This window comes from Haliaeetus leucocephalus, unplaced genomic scaffold, assembly GCF_000737465.1.
Source record: "Haliaeetus leucocephalus isolate CR32 unplaced genomic scaffold, Haliaeetus_leucocephalus-4.0 Scaffold168, whole genome shotgun sequence".
NCBI classification, from domain to species: Eukaryota; Metazoa; Chordata; class Aves; order Accipitriformes; family Accipitridae; genus Haliaeetus; species Haliaeetus leucocephalus.
In genome coordinates, this window is record NW_010972604.1 from 1338899 (window position 1) to 1352317 (window position 13419).

The 13419-nt window shown below is 38.5% G+C and overlaps 1 protein-coding gene across 1 annotated transcript in view; it reads left to right on the forward strand.

Annotated features, from left to right (window-relative positions):
• The window catches only part of GDF10 (growth differentiation factor 10), a 24044-nt gene extending 11171 nt beyond the window's left edge, over window positions 1-12873 (forward strand). Inside the window, exons 2-3 of the mRNA XM_010563524.1 lie at window positions 5471-6378; window positions 11846-12873. Of these exons, the coding sequence (XP_010561826.1) occupies window positions 5471-6378; window positions 11846-12037 (1100 nt within the window). The 3' untranslated portion in view covers window positions 12038-12873. The remainder of the gene's footprint in view (window positions 1-5470; window positions 6379-11845) is intronic.
• Window positions 12874-13419: the final 546 nt, after the last annotated feature.

A 13419-nucleotide genomic window follows, 5' to 3' on the forward strand; every position in this document is an offset into this window, starting at 1 on the left:
CAAATGTCATAATCCTTACCGCAGCTCCATGGGTGAATGCTGGGGGGGCACTTCCTAACTACCCGGACACGGTGTCTCTGCTCTGCGGGCGGCTTCCCATCTTCCCCGGCTCCCCTCCCTCCCCTGACAGTATCGCGGCAAGGTATCTCCCTTCAGAAAGGCTCCGTTGCTGCGGTTGCAAACCATGGGCAAAAGAAGCGCTGTTCCCGGTGCACATCGCACCGGGTCGAGAGATCTTTTCGGAGATACTTGGAGCATAAAACTAGTAGCGAGTTCTCCAGCCGCAGGTCCTCTCCTCCGGCCAGTCTTGCAGGCTCGCAAGTTGCTGTTAGGAAGAGTGCCGCCTACGGGACCGTCTAAAAATGCTCGGGATCTTAAATTCGTTGCACTTCCTAAACCTGAGAAGACAGATGTCTGACCTCCCTCTCCCCAGCTTTACTTGGCTTCATTATGAGGGTGGAAGCGCATATATACCGTGTCAAAACTACACCTTCAGTATCCCAGTCTTACCCCAAAACAATAAAGAGGAGGTTTGCATAGTTAATACTCTTTAAATTTGTTATCCTTTGCCAAGGAAACCCAAACTACCTTCTCTGGAAAATGTCTTCCTTCTTTGGTTAACTCTTACAGACTATAACTAAGATCTTAGCTCTTAAAATAAGAACTGTATCAGTTTCTAGAATATAATTTGTTACACTGACAGAAATACTATTTTTTTACAGGCACATCTGATAGATGAATTCAAAATTTGCTTTTGTGAGTTTCAATCTATTTCTCCTACGCTTAAGTCTCATGTAGAGAATACAATGCAGCATAGCATGTTTTAGGAAACAGTTACTATAATATTGCACAATAATTTGTATTCTCTAGCGCACCCCAACTTAATTTCTATCCTATGTCAAATATAGTATTTAAAAGTAATCATATTCAAGGAGGAGGAGATGCCATGGAAGGTTAAGTGGCTAATGAAAATGTCTAGAAATCTAGGAGTTAGGATGTAAAGCAACTGCAGACATTTGGGAGAGGAATAAATTGTCATGCTCTAGATCATTAGCTAGCAGCTGCTAACTATAATAGGGGTTAAGAAGGAACTTCCACTGTGGGTGGTTATTCCATGATCTCCTGCTATCACTCTTACTTTTCTGTGGACTGAGCAGCTGATACTGGCTGTTACCCAAGTAAGGCCCTGGACCACAAGAGTGATTTGGGAAGAATGTAAAAATTGCACTATATTCTTCTTCATTTTTCAATTAATCTGCTGAACAAGCTACTTGAATCTAAGTGGTTTAAATTCTGGTTTAAAACACTAAAACAGCAGCATTTTCTACCCACAGATAGACTGTACTGACCAATTACAAATCAATATTATTTTGACAATCTGTCAGATTGTGAAACCAAGGCAGAGATGCCTAGAAGTAACTTGTCTTTCCATGCAATGGAAGTAAAGCACACCTATGTCCAAAACTCCTGTTTCCTGTGTCCCGTCTGTGTACCTTCTCTACTGGATCGCATCTTTCCCCAGTAACATGGCATGAAAGCAGAAGCTCCTCTGCAATGTTCCTTTGATATGACAATAAATTGTATTTCTTTGTAACTCATCAACCTAGCAATAAACAGTCTGAATTGGACCACAGAATGACACAAGATGAAGGAGGGGAGAAGAACCTTATCTGGCAGTATATTTTTCTTTATCTTCTCCAAAGAATTCTAGTGTTTTCTTCTGAAAGAAGAAATTGGCATGTTTTTCTAACAAGACATGGAATGTCTGTTCTTTATAAAATACAGATGATAATTCTGATCCTATTGAGATAAGTGAAACAGACTACACCTACAATAATTTCCTTTTCATTATCCCAAGCAATGGACTTACTACTTTTTTTTTTAAAAAACATGTACATTTCAGAAAATCTGTAACCTTTTATTCCTATGCTGCAGCTTAAAGCTATTAGGGGACACCTGAGCATCAGTGTTAGTTATAGCTGTCAAGATGAGGACTCCAGAGGTGCAAAATGTCGGTCCAGACTTAGTTTGCTCCTTTGTCATATGCATTATTGAGGCCTCCTCAACTACACAGTTGTATTGCTATCCTGCATATTCCTTACAGGGTATAGATGGTGTTAACTGGGTTAATGAATATATAGTATTTCTCCATTTTCAATGTGAGGCACTTGCTATATATATGCATGTGCTATTTGCACATATTCCAGATGCTTCTTCGTGTTCCTCTAGCAGTACTTACCACTTCAGGAAGAGTGCTTCACAAATATCTGACCACCTCCTCTCAGCTCACTTCTACATGTGTTCACAAGAGTTCATTATTTCTCTGATAAGGACCTGGGAGACAGTCTATGAACTAATTTCTCAAGTTCTTTTTTTCTTTAGGTGCTTTCCAGTTTCCAGAGAACTTTGTAGCTTTAGAAAACAACACCAATTGACTGAAGTTAGTTACATAGTCAAGTCATAAGTGGTTTGTGACCAAATGTGCATACTAAGTTATTGTCCAACTTCATCTAGGTTGCTGAGATTGGGGGGAATTGGTCTTCATGGCAGCAACCTGCTACCTAAGCCATGAAACTTCCCCATAAATTGACTCTTGCAGCTCAGGCTCATTCCCTGAACATCATTCATCTTCTGTGCTAAACGAAGCAAAAGCCTTAGTGAATAGTAGAAAGTAGCAGCCATTTAATTAAGGCTATATCATAATGCATATGTGCAAGAAAACCAAATCAAGATTACCCAGGGAACTGTAATTCTGGCCTCTAGATCCTTGCTTTAACATAATTCATAGCTTAAAATATTTTAAATTAAGTTCTTTGCATATTTCTTTGTCACAAATGTGTTAGCAGAAGTACCACGTAAACCTGTTTTGCTCATCTTCACTTACTGCAAGGTAACATTCTCCCATGTGGCTTACGTACTGAAGGCTAATATTTTCTTTCCTTGGCCACTTGCCTTTTTTTTTTTTTCTTTACCAGTCTCTTGCATGTATCTTCCACACATCTTGCTGGTATTCCTAACTTGAAGCTGTCTACAGGTATCAGAGGTAGATACAATCAGTAAAATATTAACAGCTTTAATGTATACAGCTAGTACAGTTCAACTGAGAGTAGACCTGGAAAATGTAACAATGCATAGTTGACAGGCTGGTAAAAGACTGAGCGATCTGATGCAATATCATAAATGTGACTATGCTCCATCCAAAACTCAGGTCTCCTCAATTCCTAAAAAGCCTGCACTTCCAGGCTTCTGGCTTTTCAGTAGCTGCAGATTCACAGATTCTTATTCTGTTCTACAAAGAATTTTGACTTTTGAAGGGTTTGTTTCACTCTAGAATGCAGAATTTAGATTAATTAAAACTCCCTTTCTCTGAGCTATCATTACAAGTTACCTTCCCATCTGAAACCCTGGGACTCTGGTGTTTGAAACACCTTTATCCTAGCGATGCATATGCTTCATAGTCATATCTATAGAATTGATGGTGCTAGGAGCATTCTACTACTAAAAATAATATTAAAAATTTCAACTGTACACAGCTCAGGTGGGGATAGGCAGTGGATAGACTTCTTTTTTTAAAAAAACATGCCTCTTTAAATCAACAAACATTAATAACAGCCTGGTATTCTAAAGGAAGTACTACAATTATTCTCTTCCTTGGTCTGAAAAACAGGCTAGCAGCCTTGTGAAATTTCTGTGATTCAAAGACTTTAATAGAATCTAAACTCTTAAGTATGAGGCACCTGTGCATAAGACTAGTGTTGATTAAAAGTTTACTGATAGGAGCCCCATCCTGAACTGACAGAAACAAATAGGTTCTCATCACAGAATACTGTTCCTGTCAGCCTCTCTACCACCTGTGAAACCACTATGTGGGCATCAGTACATGCTGTTCCACTTCACTGCATCATGAAAAAAATACAGATGGTGTAGATGGAAATTGCGTACTTTAACATTTGTACTTTCAGACTGTCTATGTGGGCCTGGGATTAATGAACATCCTAACCTGCTGTGGTTTAGTGCAAATTACGGTTCTATCCAGCATGAACTGTAAGACAGTAAGCACCAATTTAGTGAGATGTAGCACCATTAATTTCCACCTTTAAAATGAAACAGTGCTTAAAAGGAAGAACATTCTGACAGGTGGCAGTTAACAGTACTGTCTTTCTGTTGTTGCCAAAATTTCTGTGGCTTATCATCCACGGTGCATTGAAAGACAAACCTAAGTGTTTCTGGAAAGACTGACTGTTGGGTTTGTTGGGGTTTGTTTGGTTTTGGGTTTTTTTTCTCCCTGCTGCCAGAGAATTTCCAGGTATGTCAAAAAGGGCTACCAGAAGGGTTGTCCACTTGGGTTAACTAAAGGTGCAAACTTACCCACTGTAGTCCTTTGATGCATTCTAAGTACCAGTCTGAGCCTGGGAGAACAGGAATCACTTCTTGGTTCTGTCACCACCTTCCCGTATTCTCTTGAGCTAGTAAAAAAAAAAAAAAAAAGGTAACTTTTCACAATGATAGACTGTGAAGGCATGGTCTTTTGATTCTGGGATTACATTTTAACACACTAAAAGAAGCTTCTACTGTTTAAATAAACATGGTGTAAACAGTTATTAGTGTAAAATTGCTCATCTTCCTTGAGAAGGGGGTAGAGATGTAACCCGAGCACAGATTGTTCAACTAGCTAAAAAGAAGCCATATCAAATGGAGTTTGAATTTTAAGAGTCAGCTCCTATTCAACCATAGTTGTCACCAACTTCAAGCAGATCAAAACACAAGTCTTGGAAACCAAGTAGGTTTCACAGTGCTTTAAACAAATCTCCTACATGATGTATACTGGAAAAGAGGATTGCTCATAATAGTAATGGCCCCCAAAATGTGTCATACTGCTTACTTCCAGCCCCCTTGTGAAAAGTCTCTTGTGCACTATTTTGCACTATTTATAGATGATGAACTTTATATACTGTTGCCCACAGAGTTAGCACCCAGAGATCTTTCAGGAATCTTTGCAGTCAGCTTCAGATTAGACCACCTTAATACTAACTGTAAACCTGGTTTTCATCCAATATACTGAGTAAGGTACCGTTCTGAGCTCTGCCATGGGCAAATTTGATAGCTTCTCTGAACTTGACTTTGTTATAAATGAAATAGAAGCAAGGATTGCTTTTTTTGCCTGCCTGGAATGAAAGGCGGTCTGAAACTGAAAATCTCTGGGAAGAGTTTTATCCCTCATGTATACAAAAGGTGCTCAGTGTGTTGGACAGTCGCAATGTTATCGTAATATTGCTATTAAATATTGTTAGGGTTTTTTTCCTCCTCTTATTTGCAATAGTTTTAAGCTGAAGTGACAAGCTTACTATACTAACTGATTTGAAGTGGGTAAGTGAAAAGCAAAATTTGCTAATCCACTTATAGAGGAATAAGGATTTCACTACCATTTTTGTCTCAGATATTTATCCATGTTTTCCTTGCTCTCTTGCAGAATTCTTGGCCCAGAAGCCCTGGTACTGCTTCAATCTGACATCCATGCAGGATTCAGAGATGATCCTTGCTGCCACTTTTCACTTCTATGCTGACAAACGACCTCGGTACCGGGAAGTGTTTTGTAAGCGGTCCAAGAACTCATCCTGCCGCCTCCTTCACCTGCCTCCGATCCTGCAGCTTAACCTCATTTTCCAAAGCATTCACCAGAATTCTGCCTATGGACTAGTGAAAGGGAACATCACTGTGTTTCTTCAAAGGCGAGGGGCTTGGCATGCAAAGGACATTTCACACATCATAAAAGAATCAAAACGGGCTGGAGAACTCATTCTCTGCACTGAGCTTGATTCTGGGGAGAAACACCAGGGCTTCCCTGAACAGGTTGCCAGTCATTTACCTTATATACTAGTTTATGCCAATGATCTTGCAATCTCTGAACCTAACAGTGTGGCAGTCACCCTACAGCGTTATGATCCATTCCCTTCCAATGACGGTGACCCAAATCTATCCCCTAATGCTTCTACTGATACCCGAGTGAGGAGGGATACGTACCTCTCTAGCTCTATTCAGAACAATGAGTTGCCAGAAGTCGTTTATAACAACAATAAATACAACAAACATGACATATGGGAGAATGCCTACAAGTCCTTGAAACCAAAAGCCTCACGCAAAGACCGAAGGAGGAAAGGGCAAGACAATACAGAAACACTTACAAAGTCTCAGGTGCTAAATTTCGATGAGAAAACAATGAAGAAAGCAAGGCGAAAACAATGGAATGAGCCAAGGATTTGTTCAAGAAGATACATGAAAGTTGACTTTGCTGATATTGGCTGGAATGAATGGATCATATCTCCCAAATCATTTGATGCCTACTACTGTGCAGGGGCATGTGAATTTCCAATGCCCAAGGTAGTACTTTTTTTGTTCTTAGCTTGCAAACAGTAGATCTACTGTTCTGCCTATCCAATTACTTCTTTAGTTAGATTTTCCTTTAGGTTTTTACCTTTTTCACTGTGTTCTGTTGCCTTGTTCAGCCTAAATAATTTAAGCAATATCGTTTCCATCAACTTATTCATCAGAGTGCAGAAAGATTCCAAGTTATCTTTAAATGTAATCTGAAGAATAAGAAAAATGTCTCAGGTTTATCTTGCAATTTCTCATCTTATATCTTGAAACCATAAAGACTTATGCAGCTTATTAAAATATGGTTACACACACTAAATCATCAAACTACTCTGTTGTGGTAGTAGAAGTATAAAGTATTATATGCTAATAATAAAACAAGCTACTGTTTCAGAGTATTTCTGAATGCCACTGGTAATACCTTAGGAGAAAAATGCAAAGTAGTGATGCTGAGATTTTTTTAACTTTAAAGAACTGCTTGTCACTCTGAAAATAAGAATGCTGATTAAGCTGATATTTGTGTCTCAAAATCCTCTGGTGCTTTTTTAATTTACTAAATTCTTAAAATTAAGATAATCCTGCTGGAACAAAAAAGCTGATTTACCTTATGTGGCTGGAAAAGCTACATAGCTGCCTGTAACACTCTAAAGCTAGTGTACTGGATTCCTCCTATAGAAGCAGCGTAAAATTTGCTAATAGTGAGGCAAGCATGAACTCCTGCTCCAATTCGGTTTGGCCCATTCCCACTCACTTGCTCTATGGCAAGAAGTAGAAATTTTGGCAATCCTATATAGCACAAGAATTATCAGCATTTTATAGGACTTTCAAGTAATGGCGGAGAGGAGGATTTGAAGCACTGCATAACCTGCATGTTTAGAAACTGTAATTATTTTGCAATTCTACCTACAAATGGCCTGATTATTTATTCTACTGACATTTTTGCATGTGGTCACTTGGCACATAAATAATGTATAGTTTTTTACAGCAGAGAAGTTCAAAGCTCTGAGACAGGAATCTGCCATAGTTTATAAACAGGGAGATTGATGTGTGTTTGTGTTGAAATAAGTAGTATGATTTCAGGAAGAGTAGATAGGCAGGCTAGTTTAAGTCCAGGAACAGTGGAAATCCAGACATTACTGTACAGTGTACAAATCTGAGCACATGTTCTTGTGTAGCTGGTCGATGCTGAACCATGTATATACTAAGATTGATACATGGTCTGGTAAAAATTAAAGCTTGCACGGGCTCACGTACAACTTCATTTTTTGTTGTAGTATAAAGAGATCATGCAACAGAATCACCATTTAACTTAACCAAAACGAAACACAGCCTGGGAATATGAGTCCTCTGCCATAGAGCCACAGTCTAATTCACCATTTGTACATACCAAAGCAAAAAGAAAAAAAAAAAAAAAAGAAAAAGATACATTTAACTTATCTGGCTTCTTGTGAGCAAAACAGCATGACACAAAAGCTGACAGAACTGAAAGACAGTGGATCTGTTTCTAGCTGCGATAGTTAATAAACTTACATTGCTGACTTATTTAATGTCATATCTAGACTTGCTGTATAATATATATTCCCCTGTAAATCAAACCCACTTTACTTCTCATTTTGATACCTGTTTTCTAGATAAATTAATGTGGCTACACTAGCATCTTGGTGCCAAAAAAACCAAAACAAACAAAAATATCAGAGAAATTTAAAACTAAATCACAGATACATAGATTTGGGGATCTTTGGTTGGACACACTCTTTGATTGGGTTTGATTTGGAAGAGGTCTGCTTTTTGTTAGCTTTGTATTTTTAAGGGGCGGGGAATAGAGGCAGATTCACAGTTCTAACTTTTTAAAATGATGGTTTCCAAATGAACAGAGATAACTAGAACATCAGCATGAATGAAGCTTCAGGTCAGAGCGTAAGAATTTCTAAATATTATGGAGGGAGAAACAGCTTTTGTTCTTGCATATATACCCTAAGTCAGGAAAGCATGCATATGATCTTGGCACTCCTAAATCAAAGGCCAGATTAAGGCTATTCATGAAAACTTGGTCTACACAGTCAACCTTTGATGGACAACAGATAACTTATTTCCAAGGTACTCTTTTAGAATTGTGGAGATAGAATTATACTTATATACCTGGCATGTTGAGAATCATCACATTGTATGATTTTTTTTTTTTTTCTTAAAGTACCGGTACATCACTCTGCACATCTACTTTAATAACTGCAATTCTTGATCTAGATACAAAACAGCTCTGGTACAAATCTTGTCATAGCAAGTTCACCTATCTTACTGCTGAAGTTCTTATTCCCTGAACTGTGAAGGGAAGACTAGCTTATATGGTTAATAATGGCTGGCTGTACTGCTCCATTTGCCAAACAAATGCTAGTCCTATGTGTGGTAGAAGTAAGTGGGAACATACCCTTTCCCTGGTCTACAGTAATTAAAATTCCCTTTATTTCATCCTTGTAAGTGTATCAGTTCATGAGTTTCATTTTGAGAGTTGAATTCAAACCTGAAAACAAAACCTTCCTGAAGCTAAGAAGTATTGCTTATTAAGACGGGGGGTAGGGGGTGTTTTTTGAGGGGCAAATTCATGATAAAACAGACTTTAAAGGGGCTGTAAGCAAGGCAGAAGGGGAGTGCCTAAAGTATTTCAAACCTGCTGTTCAATTGCTTTTTGGCTATATGACCATCCTTCTATTTTCTGAGGCCCAAAATGTTCCTAAGCTAGGATTGTCCTAGAGCTTAAGTAAGAGCAGAAACTGGCCTGCTGTGTATAACTTGGTAGCCAGCATTTAAAACATTAGCACTTCCTCAGAGCCATCACTACTGGGCATTCAACTCATTATTTCAAGCTTTCCACTTTAGCACATCGGTACAAAGGCTAATGTGAAGCCTAGCCCATGATCACTGAACACTTGTGCCAGGTTTCCAGAAGGGCTGGAAAATTCAGAGCCTGGCTGGATGTGGGATGGATGTGCTGTCTGGCTCTGCTGTGGATGTAGGGCTCAGGCAGCCAGATTTTGTACAGAGTAATAGTGCATAATAAGCATTTTTCTCTATAAGCATTTTTGTGCATAGCGTATACACTTGCAGGCATTAGAAACCTAATTAGGGCTGTTGTCTTGGTAGACAGCTGCTCACACTAGACTTTGCTCACATCTATTTATTCCTTGCAGATATTAGACACTGCACAGCTGGAGAAGATCCTAGTAGTATCTTCTGCAGGTTCAAACCCAGGAATCCTCTAAGTCAGTAACTGGTACTGAGGGTAGTGATGGCTATCCGCTGCATGGGGTCAACAAATTCTGTTTCAGTAGCACATTAGGATCTGTGACTGTTTCAAAGAACAATATGAAATAATACAGGTGCTAGGAACACTTCAGGACATTTTTCATAAAGGTTAAAGTAAGAACTTGATTCTAGAAGCTCCAGTTCTTCGAATTTCTAAACTCTACAGTTGCTTAAACACATGAAAGCTACTTCCTTCTCTCTCTTGCTGTCCAGATTTGCTGACATGGCCAAGGCGGGTAGAAGCTTATTTCTACTTCACATAGCAGCTGTGAGACTAATTCACTGCTGCTTGTCTGTAGACAACTTTGAAATCTAAAGATGAAGGGTGGCATGAAAGACCAAGCTATTGTTAATTATGCCAACATATGCTAATTACAGAAAGGCAATTACCAGGATTGGTCACTTGTTGGGACTTGGCTATAGGGATGCTATCCTGAAGCCCTGAAGGATCAAGGACGGATTTCACAGTTCCTCTTTGTAATGGCTCAAATGAGGTCACTTTAGTTAAGGAACGACCTGAAAGCCTTAATAGCAATTAAGGTTTGGATCTGATTTGCTGATATGTTACACTTAAATCAAATGTCTCAAAACTGAATTATCCTAAAAAATAGCTCCTTTCTTATACCCATGGACTACATAACTTTTCATGTTGAAATGGAAGATCATGTTTTGCATATACTCAATTATTATTTGAAAAAATACAGAAGATATAGGAGACATTAATTCGTCTCACTTGAAGTATCTGCTTCCATGTGGACGTGTGCAAAGTCCCTATTTGTTGTCCCATATATGTCATTTTCTAGCCTATATACAGCTATGCACCAATAGTGATGAAAGATTTCATGTGCCACATATACCAGATCTGTGCAGAAAACTCTCTGAAAATGTAGCAAAAGGCCTGATGTGACTAACAGCATTTTCCTAGTGTTACTGTACTAATTTGCTGGGACAATATTCAAACAAGGCAACTGAACAGAAGTCACTGAAGCTTCAGCCTCAGTGGTGGGTTGCATGCCACACTATTCCCTCATGTAATGAGCACATGCATTCCATGCTATGCTAAGGATGGAATGACAAAGAAAGGCTGTCACTCTGTCACCAGTAAACCTCTGCTTGACTCTATCTATGTACCTAGAGCAACGGAAGTGGTGAAAACTGTTTAGTACTATTCAGTTGCTTAGACTACAAGGGCCAAGTGTAGCTTGTGAATAAAGGCTAAAAAAAGAGAAGAGTTACATTTAACTACTAAACAGTGTACTATTTACATTTCTTAACTTTTTCTTATTCTCACTGCTGTTATGCCAAATGGCTGCCTCCTCTTCTGAAATATTTTTCCCTGTGTTGTTCACTGCATCCAAAAATCAATAGTAGAAATAAAATTGTGGCTCCCTGAGCAGTATATAGATGTAAAGCTGCTGTGAAACCTTACTTTATACTTTTCCTGCCCTCCCAGCCTTTTGTTTTCTTCTCCCACTTCAAGGCTAGTTTGGGGTGGGGCGGGAGGAAGCCTGGTGAGGAAGGCAGAGGGAAGCAAAGACTACAGGTATGAAGTACTTGTTTGTCATGGAGTTATGATCATAAAGGCTCTGTCAGGTTGTTTGACTATTCTAGAGTAACTCCCCCCTGTGGACACTACTTCTGGAGCACTCTGCTCTTTTAAAAGAGAGTAGTTACTCCAGGAAAAAGTAACTAATTCCAGGGTAGCATACCTGAGGAGAAATACTACTGGAACATAGGGATAGTTATTTTGGAAATACTTACAGTAGCCAATTTTCCAAGTCAGACAGGAGGTTAAGAAAACAAAAGATAACATCTTACGACTTAGAAGTGTGCCCCACCTTAGTCCTTTCCTCCGGCATGCCTGCCTCCAGCATCTAGTAGGTGCAGTCAGGGACATTCTTTCTTCAGGCTACTGATTGCTGGCTGTGCCACCAGTGCCCTCCTCTGGTATTTATGAAGGCAGCATAAGGAACACAAAATACCTGTTGGATACACCCTGCACAGGAAAGCTGGAAGTGTGAGGGACTGACTATGCTGCATGGCCCTGTGACTCCATTGCATATATTCACTTTTTTGAGAAACAAACAAAAAAAAATTGTTGTCATTTTCCAAGTCCATCTGGGAAAGTGACTGCTTATAAATGAAGCGATAACTATTTCCTTCTCTGTTCCAGATTGTCCGGCCATCAAACCATGCTACAATCCAGAGCATCGTAAAAGCAGTAGGAATTATTCCTGGCATCCCAGAACCCTGCTGTGTTCCTGACAAAATGAGCTCACTCAGTGTCCTGTTCTTAGATGAGAACAAAAACGTTGTTTTAAAGGTATATCCCAGTATGTCGGTTGAAACTTGTGCCTGCCGATAAGTTGTTACAAACACATCTTTAATGAGACCCATGCATCCTGCCTGACTACGCTGGGAAAGTTGTAAATGGGAAATTAATCCACTTGTGTTGATGAATGAACGCAAGCCTACAATTCCTCTACAGAAAGCATGCGGAGAGACTAAAATGATACACATGCTCACCTGGAAGGATATGTCTTACTGTCATCATTTGTCTTTCATATTCATCTTCCAGGAATTCAATACTTTTACAAATATCTTCCTAACCCACCTAGCCAAGACACCTGGTGTTTAGTGAGAAATTTAAGTGTAAAGTTTTCCATAATCAAAGGACTAAAATATGTTTTTATATGCTATTTTTCTGACTATTTTATTTCTTCAGTTAACCAAGAAGATGGGAAGTGAACTTGCAAAGGCAGGCTTATTTTAGAATATCACTTTTGTACACAAATCAAAACTTTTTGCCTAAAACACTCATACTCTTAATCTGCATATTTATACTGGAAAATGCTGTAATAAAGGGCTTAAAATGTATATTTTTTCCAAGATGCAAGTATAGTGCACTGCATAAGCTTTCATATAAACAGTATATTAATATAGCCATTCTTGGTTACCCTTCCCGAATATATAATTTGTTCTACAAAAGATATACGTAATATCCCACAATTTTGGTTTGCTGGATAATTTCAGGTTGTTAAACATATTCTCTGAGTAACACATACTATATAATAATATGTTGAAATACTAAAAATAAAATAACCAAGATTTATATTTTTGTAAATTATACTTTATATCATCTAGATTGTTACATGCTTTTAACAAAAGCTAATAAATTAAAGGTACAGTAGTATCTAAAAATAGTTGAATTGTCTTTCTATAAATGCACTCTGCTACATTCTGTTAATTAGATGGAAACATGTAAATACATGTTAAGCTTGTCATAATGCACCTCAACAGATTAAAGACAGAAAGGAATACTATGATCATCTAGACTGACCTCCTGCATAGCACAGATGAAAGAACCTTGCTCAGTAGTTTCTGCACCATGTATTATGGAACTTCTGTTTTGAGCTTGGGAATACCTTTGAAAAACATGCATAAATTTGGCTTTAAAGACTTCATGTGATAGAATATCTCTACTGGACTACAAGTAGTTGTTCCAAAAGGTAGTACTCTTTGTTCATATGCAGTGGCTTAATCCTAGTCTGAATTTGCTGAGCTTTAGCTTCAATTCACTGGATCTTACTGTAACCTATTTTATTAGATCCCTTTTATCTATTATCCAAAATACTTTCACTGTGTATTTTTAGTATATAGAGCAGGGTCAAATTACATTTTGGCTAAGACTTAAATAGATACTTTAATTTCTTATTCTAAGCCTCAAAACAATTTCTCACAGCTCTT